Raw genomic sequence first — 21,377 nt, forward strand, 5'->3', positions numbered from 1 at the left:
GATAGACGCAGGTCCCATACCCATTACTTCTGCCGATCAGCTGTTTAAAGAGAGTTTGGTGCTCAATTAAGTGCTACTGCCTCTTCCTAGGCCAGTGACATCATATTCAAGGGACTCTGTCACCTGGATTTTGCCTATAGAGCTGAGGACATGTGCTGCTAGATTGCCACTCTGACTTTATGACGTCGCGGAGCAAGGAAGAGATTCGGAGGATGCAGGTGGTGCTGGGGTCCTTCACAGTGGGCGTAGCTGAGCTCCAGAAACGTTAGTAACAGCCTCTTGGGCACCTTACTTGCCTCATTTACATATATATAATTGTTTTTTGACACAATAAAATCTAAGAGCTATGGGGAATGGATATTGCGGATGTGCTAGCAGCACGTGTCCACAGCTCTATAGGCAAAATCCAGGTGACAGAATCCCCTTCATTGGTCACATGGTGTAGGAACAGCTTAGTCCCATTTAAGTGAATTACCAATACCAAGCACAAGTGCCAACAGCGGGGATGCTGAGCCTCAGAGATCTGATTCTGATGACCTATCCAGAAGATCATCAATATTTTAATCTCGGAAATCCCCTTTAAAGATCTATCAATCAGCAACAAGCAAAAAGTGTCATTTCAGAATTCTCTCAAGCTTAAAAACTCAAAGAGGGTCATTAAAATGCTTTCTCCTCTCTGACAAGAGCTATGACATCATTCATGATGCCAAAAAGAAAATGTTGGCAGGTTGGTTTATACAATGTTTTGATAATCCAAGACTTTTGACCTTTGGAGACGTCCAATCCCTGTGTCATAGTACTTAATGCATTTCCACTTGAAGCATTTTTCACCAGTTCTTTAACTCTAAACACATTTCTGTTGTGGTCAAGGGCTGCGAGTTGTGTTCGTGCTACCATAGAGTCCAGGAAGAAATGTAACGTCTTTGGACGATATTTAAGGCAAGTGGTATGGTAGATCTCTAACTCTCCAGTGTGACAGAGGAAGGAGAGATGTTTTAAGTCCTTTAATAGACTGGTATTTTCAACTATTTTTTTGAGTTGTTCGTGGGCGGCCGAATCTTTTTCCAACCAGTTTGCACTATTCACCACTTCTTCTGGGAGAGGTGGATGATGACACGCTTTACAGTCACTATCACCACCCCACTCATGAACATTGGTGACATGCTGAAGAACCGATTTCCATTTTTCAATTAATATATCAGGGTTTTTACAACAAGTGCAAGAACTCCACCAAATATGGTTCCTGATTGCTTCCACCCATTCATATAAGATTTCACAGTCCTTATGTTTGGCTGCCATTAAAACTTCATTGCCAATTGATTTGGATAGGTGCCACAGATCTAACTGATGAATGATACCAGGATAATGGTCCTTCAGAAGTTCCTGAATAGCAACACTTCTGTCAGTAACAATCATCTTCACTTCAGCATTCAGAGTTTGGAGCTCACCCATAGACTTCTGAAATCCTATTTTTTCAAGCCCCTCCAATGTCACTTGTGGAATAACTGGCTGTACTGAAAATGAACAAATTTTCTTGCTGGCCACATCCATCATGGAGTATATAGAGAACCTGGCAGAAAATCTGGGATTGTCCAATTGCTGATCTCCTGCCAAGCAAAGTGGTCTTTCCTGGACACTTTGTATGACTGCTTTTTGTTCCTCCTTCCAGTGATGATTAATGGTAGGAAACAGGTACATAGACTGAGTTTTATAATAGGTAGTTTTGTCTATTGATTTTAAATTCAGCAATTTAAACATATGTTGGGATTTTAGAAAACTTGAACCGCTAAATAGCACTGCGGCAGATAACAGAACATTTCCCATTGGTTGATATCCATGTCTTGGCTGGCTTTCCCATAGTAACCTTGTATGACCAGATCTGCAACGAACTTGTATAGACAAATAGGATCCAATGGTTTCTTTTCTGTATTGTGTAAGTGGTGACATACACTTTGTTTCTGACCTACACGGGATCATCATTATCAGCTTTTTCAGACAGGATTCAAAAACAATATACTTTTCTTCTTCAACAGGATTCTCCACTGGTGAATCCAAGTCCTGGAACACAGGTTTTATGTCGTCTTCATCTTCTGCATCACTTGGAAGTAAGAATGATTCATCTTCATCCTCACTCATTTCATTGATATAGAACGAGGAGTCATTTAGATCCTCTAGTTCATCATCAGTCTGTATGGCAGATGTTTCCCAAGAAGTTGGATTTCTCCAACCTGGAGCAAATGGATCACTTGGAATGGGTGAAGTCCTTTCAATTTTCGGATTCTGTGGTACAAAATTAGTGATATTTGGTATGGAGCAAGAAATTGGGAATTGATCCTCTTCTGTTTTTATATTGGGTTCTAGCTTCATTGTATTAATGTCAAAATGTGGTAATGTACAGGTACTGTTAAAAGCTCCTGAGGATAGAACTGCTTGTCCTGCAGAAGACTCATTTTCTTCTTTGATATGGATTTCTGAAGTAGGGCGTTGATGTACATCCATTTCACAATCTGAAGAGATTTCCACTTTAACAAAATCTAAATCAACAGTTTTCAAAACTTCAGATATATCATCACCACAGTCACTTGGCCTGGAAGGACTGCAGTCACTAACTCCCATGTATTCTGGGTTGGCAAGAGATTCAGTTGAGTTTCTTCCACTGTCCTTAAGTGGCCCTCTTGGAGGTATTAATTTGCACATAATTTTACGATGTTTTTTATATATTTTAGTTTGTGTGTGTACATTTCTTTTCCAACGCATTGGGTCAGTGGCAACGGAGCAACTTTTTTTATTTATGAAGTAATCCGTGTTGACACCTATGTCAACCATTAAAGGCTTCTGAATCTGACAAGATGGCTGAACCAATGGGGTGCTGCTTGATATAAAATAAAGATTACCTGTATTAGAGGTTTGGCTCATACAATTGCTAGGTAATACACAGGACGCAGCACTGTTCTCCAAGAAAACAATATCTTCCTCCAGCTTTCTTTTCTTTGATGGCGGCTGACAACCAGGGATTACAGATTGTGAAGAAGATGTTTTAAGTGGAATATGGACAACAGATAGAGAGTTTTTTTTTTGTAGCAAACCAGATGTTGGTGGCTTCTGTGTCACAGAGGACACTGTTCCAGAAACTGGAAGAACTGTCATGGAGCACGGCTGTGTTGCACTAACAACAGACAAAGGAATACTGATCGGTGGAGCAGTCTGAGATTTGTTGGAAGAGTCAGACCTCGATGCACAATTTTTTCCAGTTGATGTTGAAGATAAGGATATTAGTGGACAAGCAGTTGTGGTGGTCCTTGAGCATGTAGCTTCTGGTCTGAGCTGGGTATTCAAAGGCAAGTTGGAATTTGAGAGAAAAGAAGAGGGCGTTTTTTCCAGAATCGTGACAGGGGCTAAAGTACTTTGCTGTAACTTAGCAGTGGGTAGCGGTACAAGTTCACCGCCATGGGATGATACTGTAAATTTTGAAATAGCAGATGGAGCACACGATGATAAGGACACTGGTACTTCCAAAATGGATGAGGTAGAAGGTCTTGATATAGATGGCTGCTGACTTACACCAGATAAGGCAGAATGTATTTTCGTGTCCTCACGTGTAGTGGTTGCAGATGGTTGAACAGTTAGTGATGATGAGCTGTTTGAATTAGACTGTTCACTAGTTCTGCATGCTTGAGGAAATAAAGGAATTAAAGTCACTTGCCTGATGGTGATTTCTGAGGATGGTTTAGAAGGAACTGGAACCGGAATCCAACGTGTGCGTATTTTACCAGAGCTGAATGTTTTCTGAATAACACCAGGTGTTTTTGTAATAAAAATAGTAGGAACAGCATCCTTCCTTAAAAGTTTCCGATCACGGTCATAGTAGTAACTGTCATTTGAGAAATGCAATGAACACATTCTGTATGTGTCATATACTTTTCCTAGATATACCTTTTCAACCATTTTGTCAAGGTCGGTACCATATTGTCCAGTCTGATACAGCCAAAGTTTGATTTTTTCAGGTTCCTTTGGAAAACCATGAAGCATTACAGCACGATCACCTTTCTTCCATTTGTAAATACAACCACGTACAACACAGCTCGGCATAATGACCCTACATTAAAAATAAATAAATAAAAAATTACTTATAAACGTTTGTAGTGCATTATATGTTTATTTGCTTAAAGGTGTTTTCAGGGGTTTCATTATATTTTAAAAAAAAATCATTTTGCTCCAATGCTGCTGTTCTGCCTCTGCTCTGGTTCCATCTCCCGTCCACTTCCAGGAAATGTCTTGCACTGCTTGCTCAGGCAATCACTGGATGTAGCGGTGACATGACTCCAATACACTAAACATGCGGTCCAATCCATTTTCTACAAGTTGAGCATGAAGCTAGGAAGTGGAGAACTGGCCAACAGCAGCTGCAAAATCATGTATATCTTATTACATCTAAATATTTAGCATTTAGGCCCCTTTTCACACGGCAGAGTATTCCGCACGGGTGCAATGCGTGAGGTGAACGCATTGCACCCGCACTGAATCTGGACTCATTCACGTCAATAGGGCTGTACAGATGAGCGGTGATTTTCACGCATCACTTGTGCGTTGAGTGAAAATCGCAGCATGTTCTATATTCTGCGTTTTTCACGCAACGCAGGCCCCATAGAAATGGGTTATTTATTTTTTGTGAAAATCACAAGCCTCCGCAAGCAAGAGTGGATGCGGTGCGATTTTCACGAATGGTTGCTAGAAGATGATGTTAGTAAATTGATTAAAGAGGACCTTTCACTAATATAGAAACTAAAAACTAACTATACCTGTGGGCAGAGCGGCGCCCAGGGGTCCCCCTGCACTTACTAGTATGCCTGGGCGCCGCTCCGTTCGCCCGGTATATGCTCCGGTGTCTCAGCTCCGTCTGTTGTATTGGACTGATTTTTTTGTAGGAGGCGTGTCCCTTGCTGCAGTGCTGGCCAATCGCAGCGCACAGCTCATAGCCTGGCTATGAGCTGTGCACTGCGATTGGCCAGCACTGCAGCAAGGGACACGCCTCCTACAAAAAAATCAGTCCAATACAACAGACGGAGCTGAGACACCGGAGCCTATACCGGGCGAACGGAGCGGCGCCCAGGCATACTAGTAAGTGCAGGGGAACCCCTGGGCGCCGCTCTGCCCACAGGTATAGTTAGTTTTTAGTTTCTATATTAGTGAAAGGTCCTCTTTAAAGTCAATTTACTGTATTATTTTCTCTTATAACATGATTATAAAGGAAAATAATAGCATTCTTGATACAGAATGCTTAGTAAAATGTTGCTTAAGGGATTAAAAAATAATAAAAATTAACTCACCTCATCCATTTGAACGCGCAGCTGGCATCGTCTTCTTTGAGGACCTGCAAAAGGATCTTTGATGACGTAATCGTGCTTACCACGTCGTGAGCGTGGTGACGTCAGCACAGGTCCTGCTGAATGAAGATAGAAGGACCTTCTATCTTCATTCAGCAGGACCTGCGCTGACGTCACCGCGCTCACCACGTGGTAAGGGCGATTACGTCAAAGGTCCTTTTGCAGGTCCTCAAAGAAGAAGAAAGAAGACGATGTCGGCTGCGCGTTCAAATGGATGAGGTGAGTTAATTTTTATTATTTTTTAATCCCTTAAGCAACATTTTACTAAGCATTCTGTATTAAGAATGCTATTATTTTCCCTTATAACCATGATGGCACTGGGGGAGTGGAGAGAGCTGATGGCACTGGGGGAGTGGATAAAGCTGATGGCACTGGGGGAGTGGAGAGAGCTGATGGCACTGGGGGAGTGGAGAGAGCTGATGGCACTGGGGGAGTGGAGAGAGCTGATGGCACTGGGGGAGTGGAGAGAGCTGATGGCACTGGGGGAGTGGAGAGAGCTGATGGCACTGGGGGAGTGGAGAGAGCTGATGGCACTGGGGAAGGAGAGCTGAAGGCACTGGGGTGGAGGAGAGCTGAAGGCACTGGAGGAACGGAGCTGATGGCACAGGGGGGGAAGCTGATGGCACTGGGGGATAGTAGAGCTGATGGCACTGGGGGGGAACGGAGCTGATCCCATTGTGGGGAACTGAAGCACTTGGGCTGATCACACAGGGGAAAACAAAGGGTGTTGGGGACTGATGGCAGGGGTCTGATGAGTTTTTATGAAGGAAAACAGTCAATTAAATATTTTTTTCTTATTAGAGTACTCGATTATTTTGCTGCAGCACTAGTATCACTGTGAACAAAAACGCCCGTACTATTAAAATATAAAAATAATTTTCCAATACAGTGAATGGCATAATGGAAAAAAGGGTGCAAGCACGACCACCGCTGGGGGAGTGGAGAGCTGAAGGCACTGGGGGAGTGGAGAGCTGAAGGCACTGGGGGAGTGGAGAGCTGAAGGCACTGGGGGAGTGGAGAGCTGAAGGCACTGGGGGAGTGGAGAGCTGAAGGCACTGGGGGAGTGGAGAGCTGATGGCACTGGGGGAGTGGAGAGCTGATGGCACTGGGGGAGTGGAGAGCTGATGGCACTGGGGGAGTGGAGAGCTGAAGGCACTGGGGGAGTGGAGAGCTGAAGGCACTGGGGGAGTGGAGAGCTGAAGGCACTGGGGGAGTGGAGAGCTGAAGGCACTGGGGGAGTGGAGAGCTGAAGGCACTGGGGGAGTGGAGAGCTGAGGGCACTGGGGGAGTGGAGAGCTGAGGGCACTGGGGGAGTGGAGAGCTGAGGGCACTGGGGGAGTGGAAAGCTGAGGGCACTGGGGGAGTGGAAAGCTGAGGGCACTGGGGGAGTGGAAAGCTGAGGGCACTGGGGGAGTGGAAAGCTGAGGGCACTGGGGGAGTGGAGAGCTGAGGGCACTGGGGGAGTGGAGAGCTGAGGGCACTGGGGGAGTGGAGAGCTGAGGGCACTGGGGGAGTGGAGAGCTGAGGGCACTGGGGGAGTGGAGAGCTGAGGGCACTGGGGGAGTGGAGAGCTGAGGGCACTGGGGGAGTGGAGAGCTGAGGGCACTGGGGTGGGAGGAAGCTGAAGGCACTGGGGGAGTGGAGCTGAAGGCACTGGGGGTGGAGGAGAGCTGAAGGCACTGGAGGAACGGAGTTGATGGCACTGAGGAATAGTAGAGCCGATGGCACTGGGGGGAAAGGAGCTGATGGCATTGGGTGGAACTGAAGCACTTGGGCTGATCACACAGGGGGGAACAAAGGGTGTTGGGGACTGATGGCAGGGGGTCTAATGAGTTTTTATGAAGGAAAACAGTCAATTAAATATTTATTTCTTATTAGAGTACTCGATTATTCATAAAAATAATCGGTAGAATTCTCGATAATCGTTTGCTGCAGCACTAGTATCACTGTGACCGAAAACGCCCGTACTATTAAAATATAAAAATAATTTTCCAATACAGCGAATGGCATAATGGGAAAAAAAGGGTGCAAGCACGACCACCGCTGCTGGATTTCAGTGTGTTTGTAAACATGGAGACGAGCAGTGTATAATGTGATGGAAAAATTAATCCAGCCAGCCAAGGAAGCAATACGGATAATAACAATACATTAGTAAGATGTCTTGTATTAACCTTGTCTACATAAAAAATGCTATTTGCTGAAGTGAGACAACCCCTTTAACGTTAGGTGGAATTGTGAATAGAGTACAAATCTAGAGATACATGATCCAATCCACTCCATAACATGGTCCTTCCATCAACGTTGTGTCCTTTGCGTTCCTCTTGTGTTTTTCGGTCCAGAGGGTTTCAGAGCGCATTACCACCTTACTGATTTAAATGGGAAGTCTGAATTCCTTCCAAAGTCATGGCACATGTGCACTTTACAGAGGACCAATAGCTAGGACTAGAGGGAAGGATTCCAGTACTGCCTACTGACCACCCATGCAAATCAGTAAGGTGGTGACATGCTCTGAAACTCTCCTGATCAAAATACAGAAAAGGAAGGCAGTGGACGTGATGGCAGTAGAACAGGACCATATTTTGGAGTGGAAGGGGTCATGGGACTAGAGGAAACATCAAAGCAGTGAGCAATACAATTACAACTAAGTAAATTGCTGAGAAAGATGAGGCTTTATTAATTTTTCTACCTCTCCACTGAAGACTAGCCAATAAAAAAAACCTCTTGAACCAAAACATGCAGTCCATGACTGAGGCCAACCTGGGTCCAAAGGATAAACAAGGATCCCCACAGACTTGGCACAATGACAAGGATTTTGCTGGTTTCATCCAACTTAGGCTACATGCACACGACCGTTGTTTTGGTCCGCATGCGAGCCGCATTTTTTGCAGCTCAGATGCGGACCCATTCACTTCAATGGGGCAGCAAAAGATGCGAACAGCTCGCTGTGTGCTGTCCGCATCGGTTGCTCCATTCTGTGGCCCTGCTCGTGGGCGGCATCAGGAGGCCAAGCCTGTTCTGGGCAGGGGCAACAGGTCAAGCCCAGGGGCAGGAGGCCTAGGAAAGCTCAGAGGCAGCAGACTGTTTAATGGTAGAAATACACAATGTGGTCATGGAATGCTCTAAATATTGGTGGCAAGAAGAGGTTAAAGGGAATCAGCCTGTTTTCTGCTGCCCTAACCTAAAGGCAGCATAAACTAGCAACACATACCCCTGGCAAAAGCCTGGGTCATTCCTTTACAGGTCTCTTCTCAAGACTAAATGATTTTAATTCTCTCAGTCTTTTTCCTCACAATATTTACAGACAATGGCTGTGGAACCACTGTGCCAAACAACGGATTTGGCTTAAGGCTAAACCTAAGGGTATTATTTGGGTGGCTCCCTGGTTTTCACCCTTTAACGACTATACTGGGCCTTTGGTCTTCACAGCCGTTAACGCTCTAGGCCGCTACCTCTTGGAATAGTCTCTGTGTGGTTGGCTGCTGACCCACAGGGGTAAAAGACACCAGTGCATGGCACAGAGGGATCAGGCAAACTAGTAGTCAATAACAGGTCAAGGTTAGGGCGGGCAAAGTTTGTTTAAATCCATTTAACAGTCCAGACCAGGTGGTACGGATCAGGAAGGTAAACAGGCAAGGGTCAGCTCAGGTGACAGAGATTCAGAATCCAGGAATCGGTACACAGGCAAACTGTTTATCGCCCCTTTGCAGGACCTAAGCAAGATAGAGGAACCTATTGCTCAGGCACAATTTCACAAGGAAAGGTGCCTTAAGTAAGCACAGAAGTACAGCTATTGGCTGGTGCAGATTGTGAACATGTATGCTTGCCCTTTAACCTTTTTAGCCCCAGAGTTTCTGCATTTCTTTTTTTAAATTCCTACCTTCCCGGATCTATAACGTTTTTATTTTTATGTTCACAAGTTCTATTTTCTAAAGTCACCATTTAATATTGCATACAATGTAAGGAAAAGCTAGAAAAAATCCAAATAGGGTGTAATTGGAAAAAAAAACATCAATTCTGCCACAGCTTTATGGGTTTCATTTTTACAGCATTCCCTGTGCGGAAAAAGTGACCCGTTACCTTAATTCTCCGGGTCATTACAATCACAATGATACCCCATTTATATACTTTATATTGTGTTTTAATTCTGAAAAAAATAAACAGGAACAAAAAAACTTTTTTTTCTTTCCATTGACATATTCTGAATCCCATAACTTTTTTGATAGTTACATCTATGGCGCTGTGTGGGGGGTAATTTTTTGCAGCGCAATCTGTCATTTTTATTGATACCATTGTAGATTGTGTATGACTGAACACTTTTTATTACACATTTTTTGGGGGAGATGAAGCGACAAAAAAATGGTGATTTAGATTTTTTTTTTTCGTCATGATGTTCACCGTACGGAATAAATACATTTACATTTTAATAGTTTGGGCATTTTTTGTTGTTTATTTTTATTTTAATTATGGGGAAAGGGGGTGATTTGAATTTTTATTTTATTTATATTTTCGAAAAAAAAAATTTACGTCACCCTAGGTGACTATAAGAAGCAATTATTAGATTGCTTCTCCCACACATATTGGCTTTGCGATTCATTGCCGATTTGCTGTGTTCCCATGAAGCCCTGTCACCTGCAGGGCTTCATAGGAACTACTACTGCAATAGCAATAGCATCCCCCAAGCACCAAGTAGCAGGTTGCAGCACAGGGTAGCTGTTCAGGACCAGATAGTGCAATGCTCCTGGGTTTTCCACTCTCAAATGACGTGGTCACATTTCACCACGGCATCTGAGGGGTTAAATGTCTGAAATTGGCATTAACCCTGATCGCAGACATTAGCCCTGGGTGTCTGCTATTTAAAACAGTAGAAACCCTGCAGCTATGGCGCACGCGAGGAGGCACCATCTTTAAAGACCCAATTTTCGCCGTACATATACCGTGGTGATCGGGAAGGGGTTAATAGTACCTACACACAGGTGCGGACTGTCTAACAGAAATTCTGCACAAAGAGATGGGGGTGCACGCCTTCTATATGACACAGGAGGAGGCCTTGCAGCAGGATAGCAGAGGAGGACCTTTGGCGCTAGGCTACCGGGCAGACGAGTTATGCGGTGCCTGTGCCCACCCCAAACCTCCATGCCCCTTATCAGTTTAGCTGCTCTTTTGAACATCAGGACACTATTTCAATGAATAGATAACACCGCACTGATGTTTCATAGAAGTCCTGCACATCCACGCCTGTTTTAAAGGGGTTGTGCAGGCAGTATTTACTGACGACCTATACTCAGGATAAGTCGTCAATATCTGATCTTCAGGGGACACCCAGCACCCCTGCCAATCAGCTGCTTGAAGAGGAGGTGGCGCTCCATGCAAGACCATTTCCTCTTCATTACCCTGCCGGTCATCTCTGAAGCGCAGTGTAGTTACAAGTACTGAATCCATTCACTTGTTACAGTACACCTCCGCTAACGTGGCGACAACGCGTAGTGCAATGAAGAGGAAGCAGCTCTCGGCATGGATCGCCACCATCTCCTCAAACAATTGTTCGTTGCCGGGTGTCGGACCCCCGCTGATCTCATATTGATATACTGCAGGCACAACTCCTTTAACACACAATAGCATTCTACTGGCTTAGGGCACTTTCACATTTGCGCCAATACGGACGCAAACTGATGGCATTTGTCAGACGGATCAGGATCCTGATCCGTATGACAATTGCATTGAAATGCCGGATCCATCCTTCCAGTGTCATCCGGAAAAACGGATCCTGCAGTTATTTTTTTTAACATTTTTTGCGGTCTTGAGCATGAGCAAGCTGGAATTCTAGATCCGTTTTTCTGGATCCGGCATTAATGCATTTCAATTAGAAAAAATGCTGGCATGCATTCGGGAATTTTGGACAGAGATAAAACCGTAGCATGCTGCGGTATTATCTCCGTCCTGAAAAGGCAAAAAGACTGAACTGAAGACATACTGAACAGATCGCTCTCCATTCAGAATGCATGGGGATAAAACTGATCAGTTATTTTCCGGTATAGAGCCCCTGTGACGTGCTGGGAGTTGTAGTCCTCTCCTGTTATACTCCCTCCTTGAAATACCCTCTGACATCTCGTAATAACGTCTTGGAAATTCTGGGAGTAGTAGTCCTCTCCTCTTATACTCCCTCTGATATTCCATAACTGCCTTTACATGCTGGAAGTTGTAGTCCTGTCCTTATATACCCCCACCCTAAAATGTCAGGGCACCCTAGTTAACCAAAAAGGCACCCTGTAATAGTGTGAGTTATATCACAACCAGACTTTTTCAGAACTCTATTTATCCTCTTAAAGATATGTTCTAAGAAAACTGGCGTAAATCTCACACAAAAACTGCATAAAATACTTCTCTTTATCTATATTGCGCCATTTACCCGTCGCTATTGACTTCCTGTGATGTCCCGTTCTTGCACGGAGCCCTTCTCTTCCGGCTGCACAGGGAGGGGCGTGGTACCCGTGACGTCACTCGCTCTTGTTCTCCGCTTCAGCTTCTCTGTACTGCGCCTGCGTAGAGTACAAGATGCTCGGAAGGAAGCGGTCCTGTCCTGCGGGAGAACCCAGGGCGGCCAAAGGGGGGAAAAGACCAGAAAGTGCTGAAGTGTCGCATGTAAACAGGGAGGGCGGGGAAGAGCCTGGGAGACGGGTCCTTAAAAAAAGGGGAAAGACGCAGGAAAACCGCTTTACATACTGAACACTAAATTTCTGTTAGTCGGGGTCCCGGTTCTTTACTCCTGCTGAGCCTCACTGTCCCTGCACTTCCCACAAGCCCCTAGCACCTGTACTCTGCCCCCTGTAGGAGTGTTCTGTTATTACATCCCCTGGAAGGTTAACCCTTTCCATCCTGCTGATTCCCCTGCCCTGGGAGATGAGAGGCAGAATCAGGAGCCCCCGGGGTACAGACATACAGGGGCACATTACTAAGGGACTTGTGACTATTTTAGGAGTAAAATAGTCGCAAGTCCCCTTTTTATTTTATTTTTTAGTTGTACAGCCCGGTGTCTAGCAGTTGGATGGGGGGGGGCCCCAGCCCTGGCAAATTTACTGACATTTATAGCTGGAAAGAGGCGTAAATGTTCGCAAAAAAACTACAGGCGGAAGGATCGCCACCGATGCGCCTAATTTATCACAAGGCAGCGCAGACAGCTTAAAAATGTGCCCCACAGTGAACATGCGGGGGTGGGGTTCTGCAGTGTATACGGACACCTCGATCACCGTGCTGTAGACTCTTTGGATCATCTGGCCACCAGATATGATGGAGGTGTCTACGGTTGTATTACGTGTGGTTTTTACCGCGGTAAAGCCGTCAATTTCACCTTCTCCATTGCAAAGGGTTAAATCCGCTGTATAAATTGACATGCTGCGGATTTAAAATCTGCAATGCCGCACCTTTTCCACCTTGCTGGGACTGTACAATGCCGCAGATTGCCCACACGGAAATCCGCAGTTAACCAGGCCTTAGGGGGAGAACCATTTACATAAACATCAAGTATTCTGAAAGATATGAGTCTTAGTAAATCAAAATCTGAATCTACAAAAAAGATTCCTAAAACCTGATGCCCAAACTATGTTTAGAGTATATTACCAATCAATTACTTAGAGATAACCAACAGATCATACCAAGATAGTTCTAGTGTATATATAGGACCGGCTCGGGGTTCCAGGGGAGGGAGAGACTTTCCCTACATGTGACCCTATCGTATCCCGGAGCCCAAAGATGAATCCCAATGGTGGAGACTCTCTGTCCTCGTACCTAGGCTATTCCCTCAGTAATCCTGACAATGAAATGAGGGAAAAAGACCCCCTATAGATAAAAACCAACGCATTTCCCCCAGCTATATGGGTTCCTCAGAGGGTGAATATACAGGGTCTATACATAACATGTCCAAAAATAACCAAGCCACAATTGAAGTGGCAAAATCTAGATATTTTGAGATATAGAACAAGTAAGATAAACCAAATGGTTGAGGGGTATATGGTATATAATAAAGTAGGGTAAATGGGTGACTAAGGTAGACAATAAAAAACAATATAAGTTGATTGGTAACTATCTTTGTATTATCTGTTGTTTATCTCTAAGTAATTGATTGGTAATATACTCTAAACATAGTTTGGGCATTAGGTTTTAAGAATCATCAATAAATATAGTAGTTTTTGTAGATTCAGACTTAGGGGGATAACAATGCAGAGGAGCCGGATCTATCATCGTGCTCCAAGTGCATCTCACAGCCGACATATTACACCACATAAGCAGCTCTGCTCCGGGGAAATGAGCGCCGGGCTCTGTGTCCTGCACAGGATGAGATTGTGCTCTCCCCGCACATGAGAAAGAGAACCTCCATAGAAAAGGCAGCCACAGACTGAGCATGCCCGTCCTAGAAGACAAGGTGCTGCTGGAGGACGTAACTCATGATGAGTAAATAGACATGCAGAATGTGGAGGATAGTGCTGAAAAAGTTTTTTTTCCAAACTGGAATCATTGCAAATATTTATTATTTTAAATTTTATATTATTCATTTTACATTATTATGAATAATGTAAAAAATTAAAATCAGGCATCATATAGTGCATGACAATCTCTCACTAACGAAGCAAGAACCAGCCCTGTACCTCACATGGATCCAGAGATCTTCCCATTCATTGCTCTGCTAGATTCTCTTCAGGCTGACAGCTCAAGGGGCGTGTCCTTTCTGCTGCAGCAAAGGGGGTGTGTCCATGCTCCACCTATCACAGTTCAGGAGGCAGTTGAAGGATGAAACAGCATGTGCGGCCATCTTAGTGAGCTGGACTAAGAAATTAAGGTGCACTATACAGATACATTTTATTGAATAGCTCAGTGCAATTACAAAAGTATTCAGATCCAGGTGCTGGTTTAAAAATGGCAGAATATTTTTTGTGGGGCAACCACTTTAACCACTTCAACCCCGCTAGCTGAAACCCCCTTAATGACCAGGCCACTTTTTACACTTCTGCACTACACCATTTTCCCCGTTTATCGCTCGGTCATGCAACTTACCACCCAAATGAATTTTACCTCCTTTTCTTCTCACTAATAGAGCTTTCATTTGGTGGTATTTCATTGCTGCTGACATTTTTACTTTTTTGTTATTAATCAAAATGTAACGATTTTTTTGCAAAAAAATGACATTTTTCACTTTCAGCTGTAAAATTTTGCAAAAAAAACGACATCCATATATAAATTTTTCGCTGAATTTATTGTTCTACATGTCTTTGATTAAAAAAAAAATGTTTGGGCAAAAAAAAAAAATGGTTTGGGTAAAAGTTATAGCGTTTACAAACTATGGTACAAAAATGTGAATTTCCGCTTTTTGAAGCAGCTCTGACTTTCTGAGCACCTGTCATGATTCCTGAGGTTCTACAATGCCCAAACAGTAGAAAACCCCCACAAATGACCCCATTTCGGAAAGTAGACACCCTAAGGTATTCGCTGATGGGCATAGTGAGTTCATAGAACTTTTTATTTTTTGTCACAAGTTAGTGGAAAATTATGATTTTTTTTTTTTTGTTACAAAGTCTCATATTCCACTAACTTGCGACAAAAAATAAAAAATTCTAGGAACTCGCCATGCCCCTCACGGAATACCTTGGGGTGTCTTCTTTCCAAAATGGGGTCACTTGTGGCGTAGTTATACTGCCCTGGCAATTTAGGGGCCCAAATGTGTGAGAAGTAGTTTGCAATCAAAATCTGTAAAAAATGACCGGTGAAATCTGAAAGGTGCACTTTGGAATGTGGGTCCCTTTGCCCACCTTGGCAGCAAAAAAGTGTCACACATCTGGTATCGCCGTACTCAGGAGAAGTTGGGGAATGTGTTTTGGGGTGTCATTTTACATATACCCATGCTGGGTAAGAGAAATATCTTGGCAAAAGACAACTTTTCCAATTTTTTTTATACAAAGCTGGCATTTGACCAAGATATTTATCTCACCCAGCATGGGTATATGTAAAATGACACCCCAAAACACATTCCCCAACTTCTCCTAAATACGGCGATACCACATGTGTGACACTTTTTTGCAGCCAAGGTGGGCAAAGGGGCACATATTCCAAAGGGCACCTTTCGGATTTCGCAGGCCATTTTTTACACATTTTGATTGCAAAGTTCTTCTCACACATTTGGGCCCCTAAATTGCCAGGGCAGTATAACTACCCCACAAGTGACCCCATTTTGGAAAGAAGACACCCCAAGGTATTCCGTGAGGGGCATGGCGAGTTCCTAGAATTTTTAATTTTTTGTCGCAAGTTAGCGGAAAATGATTATTTTTTTTTTTTCCCTTACAAAGTCTCATATTCCACTAACTTGCGACAAAAAATAAAAAATTCTAGGAACTCGCCATGCCCCTCACGGAATACCTTGGGGTGTCTTCTTTCCAAAATGGGGTCACTTGTGGCGTAGTTATACTGCCCTGGCATTCTAGGGGCCCTAATGTGTGAGAAGTACTTTGCAATCAAAATGTGTAAAAAATGGCCTGCGAAATCCGAAAGGTGCTCTTTGGAATATGTGCCCCTTTGCCCACCTAGGCTGCAATAAAGTGTCACACATCTGGTATCGCCGTGAAAAAAATATGACCTGTCCTATTTTTTTCACGGCCAACGGTTCACGGACCCATTCAAGTCAATGGGTCAGTGAAAAATCACGGTTGCACACAAGATTGTCATCCGTGTTCGTGATCTGTGTCCGTTTTTTCCTATCATTTCAATGGCAAACTTGACTTAGAATTTTTTTTTCATTTTTCATGTCCGTGGATCCTCCAAAAAAAAAAGGAAGACCCACGGACGAAAAAACGGTCACGGATCACGGACCTACGGACCCCGTTTTTGCGGACCTTAAAAAAAAACGGTCATGTGCATGAGGCCTTAGTGGAATATGAGACTTAGTAAGAAAAAACAAAAACAAAAAAAAAATATTTCCGCTAACTTGGGCCAAAAAAAATGTCTGAATGGAGCCTTACAGGGGGTGATCAATGACAGGGGGGTGATCAGGGAGTCTATATGGGGTGATCACCACCCTGTCATTGATCACCCCCCTGTAAGGCTCCATTCAGACGTCTGTATGATTTTTACGGATCCACGGATACATGGATCGGATCCGCAAAACGCATACGGACGTCTGAATGGAGCATTACAGGGGGGTGATCAATGACAGGGGGGTGATCAATGACAGGGGGTGATCAGGGAGTGTATATGGGTGATCACCCGCCTGTCATTGATCACCCCCCTGTAAGGCTCCATTCAGACGTCCGTATGTGTTTTGCGGATCCGATCCATGTATCCGTGGATCCGTAAAAATCATACGGACATCTGAATGGAGCCTTACAGGGGGGTGATCAATGACAGGGGGTGATCAGGGAATCTATATGGGTGATCACCCGCCTGTCATTGATCACCCCCCTGTAAGGCTCCATTCAGACGTCCGTATGTGTTTTGCGGATCCGATCCATGTATCCGTGGATCCGTAAAAATCATACGGACATCTGAATGGAGCCTTACAGGGGGGTGATCAATGACAGGGGGTGATCAGGGAATCTATATGGGTGATCACCCGCCTGTCATTGATCACCCCCCTGTAAGGCTCCATTCAGACGTCTGTATGTGTTTTGCGGATCTGATCCATGTATCCGTGGATCCGTAAAAATCATACGGACATCTGAATGGAGCCTTACAGGGGGGTGATCAATGACAGGGGGGTGATCACCCATATACACTCCCTGATCACCCGCCTGTCATTGATCACCCCCCTGTAAGGCTCCGATCAGACGTCCGTATGCGTTATGCGGATCCGATCCATATATCCGTGGATCCGTAAAAATCATACGGACGTCTGAACGGAGCCTGACAGGGGGGTGATCAGGGAGTCTATATGGGGTGATCATGGGTGATCAGGGGTTCATAAGGGGTTAATAAGTGACAGGGGGGGGTGTAGTGTAGTGTAGTGTTTTGTGGTACTTTACACAGCTACCTGTGTCCTCTGGTGGTCGATCCTAACAAAAGGGACCACCAGAGGACCAGGTAGCAGGTATATTAGACGCTGTTATCAAAACAGCGTCTAATATACCTGTTAGGGGTTAAAAAAATCACATCTCCAGCCTGCCAGCGAGCGATCGCCGCTGGCAGGCTGGAGATCCACTCGCTTACTTTCAGTTCCTGTGAACGCGCGCGCCTGTGTGCACGCGTTCACAGGAAATCTCGGCTCTCGCGAGATGACGCGTATATGCGTCACTCTGCGCAGGGCTGCCGCCTCCGGACCGCACATCTGCGTTAGGCGGTCCGGAGGCGGTTAAAGAGGTTGTTCAAGATTTTGATATTGATGATCTATTGATAGGTAAGCAGTATCAGATTGACTCCTGGCAACCCCGCCAATCAGCTGTTGGAAGAAGCCACGTCACCCAGTTGAGCGCCACAGCTTCTTCCTAGGTTAGTTATGTTCATTTTTCACATGGCCTAGGTTTAGTCCCAATCAAGTGAACGGGCGAAGCGCAGCTACCATACAATGGACGGCACTGTGCTTGGCAAGTTGTCAGGAGGCTGCAGCGCTCACTTTAGAGGATACTCCTAGAAATGGTTCTCCCATCTGGGACACTGATGTCACATAGTTAGGATTGCTGTTTGAGGTCTTATTTTCTGTGTTTCAGGGTGTTTTTTTTTTTTTTTTTGTATACAGCGATCCCTCAGGATACAATATTTTTGACATACAATGATCTTTTCTGACCCATCGTAAATTGAAACTCAACATACAATGTCTCAGACTCAGATCTAACCAATCAAGGCCACTTCTCTGGAACTGCCTGCCGGATCCGTCAAAACATATGCCAACTGATGGCATTTGTAAGACGGATCAGGATCCTGATCCGTCTTACAAATGCATTGAAATGCCGGATCCGTCTTTCCGGAGTCATCTGGAAAAACGGATCCGGCATTTATTTTTTTCACCTTTTTTTCGGTCTGCACATGGACGGATCCTGCATTCCGTTTTTTTGAATGCCGGATTCGGCACTAATACATTCCTATGGAAAAAAATGCCGGATCCGGCATTCAGGCAATTGTTCCGTTTTTTGGGCTGGAGATAAAACCGTAGCATGCTGCAGTTTTATCTCTGTCCTAAACAGTAAAAAAAAGACTGAACTGAAGACATCCTGATGCATCCTGAACGGAATGCTCTCCATTCAGAATGCATGGGGATAAAACTGATCAGTTCTTTTCTGGTATAGAGCCCCTAGGACGGAACTCAATGCCGGAAAAGAAAACCGCTAGTGTGAAAAAATTAAATTGTTGCTACTTAGCAGCTATTCCTGACTGTTAGACCTCTTTTACACGGGCGTCGCGTGTGAGGGCCGGATAGGATGCGGGTGCGTCGCGGGAAAATGCGCAATTTTTTCATGCGAATGCAAAGCATTTTAATGCGTTTTGCACGCGCGTGAGAAAAATCGGCATGTTTGGTACCCAGACCCGAACCCGGACTTCAGCACAGAAGTTCGGGCTTGGGATCGGTGTTCTGCAGATTGTATTATTTTCCCTTATAACATGGTTATAAGGGAAAATAATAGCATTCTTAATACAGAATGTATAGTACAATAGGGATGGAGGGGTTAAAAAAAAAATCTAAAATTTAAACTCACCTCATCCACTTGTTCGCGCAGCCCGGCTTCTCTTCTTTCTTCTTTGATGAACTGGGAGAAAAGGACCTTTGGTGACATCACTGCGCTCATCACAAGGTCCTTTTGCCAGGTCCTGAAAAAACAAGAGGAGATCCGCTACGTGACCAAGTGGATGGGGTGAGTTAAATTTGTTTATTATTTTTAACCCCTCAATGGACATTTTAGTAAGCATTCTGTATTAAGAATGCTATTATTTTCCCTTATAACCATGTTATAAGGGAAAATAATAAAAATAGGGTCCCCATCCTGATCGTCACCTAGCAACCATGCGTGAAAATCGCACCGCATCCGCACTTACTTGCGGATACTTGCGAAAAACGCAGAATATAGAGCATGCTGCAATTTTCATGCAACACACAAGTGATGCGTGTAAATCACTGCTCATGTGCACAGCCCCATAGAAATCAATGGGTCCGGATTCAGTCCGGGTGCAATGCGTTCACCTCACGCATTGCACCCGCGCGGAAAACTTGCCCGTGTGAAAGAGGCCTTAGGCCTCTTTCACACGTGTGTCCCAGATTTGCTCCAGATGCGTTGCGTGTTTATTGCGGGAAAACCATGCGAGTAGGCACGCAATTGCAGCCAGTTTTGACTGCGATTGCATTCCGATGTTCAGTTTTTTCCGCGTGAGTGCAATGCATTTTGCACGAGCGTGAGAAAAAACTGAATGTGGTACCCAGACTCGAACCGGACTTCTTCACTGAAGTTCGGGTAAGGCCGAATGCACACGGCCGTTTTTCACGGCCGTGAGCGGTCCGTGGAACCGCGGCCTGGATTCCTGCTGAGAGCAGGAGCGCACGGCGTCATTGGTTGCTATGACGCCGTGCGCTCCCTGCTGCCGCCACAGTACAGTAATACACTGGTATAGATCATACCAGTGTATCACTGTATTGCGGCGGCAGCAGGGAGCGCACGGCGTCATAGCAACCAATGACGCCGTGCGCTCCTGCTCTCAGCAGAAATCCAGGCCGTGGTTCCACGGACCGCTCACGGCCGTGTGCATTCGGCCTAAGGCCTCATGCACACGACCGTTGTGTGCATCCGTGGCCGTTGTGCAGTTTTCCGTTTTTTTCGCGGACCCGTTGACTTTCAATGGGTCCGTGGAAAAATCAGAAAATGCACCGTTTTGCAGTCGAGACCGTGATCCGTGTATCCTGTCCGTCAAAAAAATAGGACCTGTCCTATTTTTTTGACGGACAACGGTTCACGGACCCATTCAAGTCAATGGGTCCGTGAAAGAACATGGATGCACACAAGATTGGCATCCGTGTCCGTGATCCGTGGCCGTAGGTTACTTTCATACAGACGAATCCGAAGATCCGTCTGCATAAAGGCTTTTTTAGAGCTGAGTTTTCACTTCGTGAAAACTCGGATCCGACAGTATATTCTAACACAGAGGCGTTCCCATAGTGATGGGGACGCTTCTAGTTAGAATATACAACGAACTGTGTACATGACTTCCCCCTGCTGCCTGGCAGCACCCGATCTCTTACAGGACTGCAGTAGCGTCCTGGTTGCCATGGTTACCGATCGGAGCCCCAGCGATTAAACTGGGACTCCGATCGGAACTCCGCTGCCACCAATGATCGGGGGGGGGGGGGGGAGAGGGGAGGCCACACACTGGCCACCAATGTTATTAATGCAATAGAGGGAGGGAGGGGGGGTCGGGTTAGGCCGCACACTGGCCACCAATGTTCTTATTAGAATAGAGGGAGGGAGGGGGAGGCCGCACACTGGCCACCAATGTTCTTATTACAATAGAGGGAGGGAGGGAGGGGGAGGCCGCACACTGGCCACCAATGATATTCAAACGGGGGGGGGGGGGGGGGTTCTGCCCCCTGCTGCCTGGCAGCCCTGATCTCTTACAGGGGGCTATGATACGCACAATTAACCCCTTCAGGTGCGGCACCTGAGGGGTTAATTGTGCTGTTCACGGCCCCCTTTAAGAGATTGGGTGCTGCCAGGCAGCAGGGGGCAGTCATGTACACAGTTTGTAGTATATTCTAACTAGAAGCGTCCCCATCACCATGGGAACGCCTCTGTGTTATAAAATACTGTCGGATATGAGTTTTCACGATGTAACTCATATCCGACAGTATATTCTAACATAGAGGCGTTCCCATGGTGATGGGGACGCTTCACGTTAAAATATACCATCGGATTGGAGAAAACTCCGATCCGATGGTATAAAAGGGACTCCAGACTTTACATTGAAAGTCAATGGGGACGGATCCGTTTGCAATTGCACCATATTGTGTCAATGTCAAACGGATCCGTCCCCATTGACTTG

General features: G+C 45.2%; 1 protein-coding gene across 1 annotated transcript; it reads right to left on the reverse strand.

Moving 5' to 3' along the window:
- Positions 1-361: 361 nt before the first annotated feature.
- On the reverse strand, positions 362-11,834 carry LOC122921008. Its single transcript, XM_044270876.1, has 2 exons — positions 11,791-11,834; positions 362-4,096 (listed from the first exon to the last, which is right to left on the reverse strand). The coding sequence occupies exon 2, from the start codon at positions 4,087-4,089 to the stop codon at positions 658-660; it is 3,432 nt and encodes a 1,143-aa protein (XP_044126811.1). The 5' UTR covers positions 4,090-4,096; positions 11,791-11,834; the 3' UTR covers positions 362-657.
- Positions 11,835-21,377: the final 9,543 nt, after the last annotated feature.

The sequence above is a fragment of the Bufo gargarizans genome, chromosome 10, assembly GCF_014858855.1.
Source record: "Bufo gargarizans isolate SCDJY-AF-19 chromosome 10, ASM1485885v1, whole genome shotgun sequence".
In the NCBI taxonomy this organism is placed as follows: Eukaryota; Metazoa; Chordata; class Amphibia; order Anura; family Bufonidae; genus Bufo; species Bufo gargarizans.

Excerpts from the sequence above, each read along its gene's own strand:
- LOC122921008 (XM_044270876.1), bottom strand. The coding sequence starts at position 4,089 with ATGCCGAGCTGTGTTGTACGTGGTTGTATTTACAAATGGAAGAAAGGT.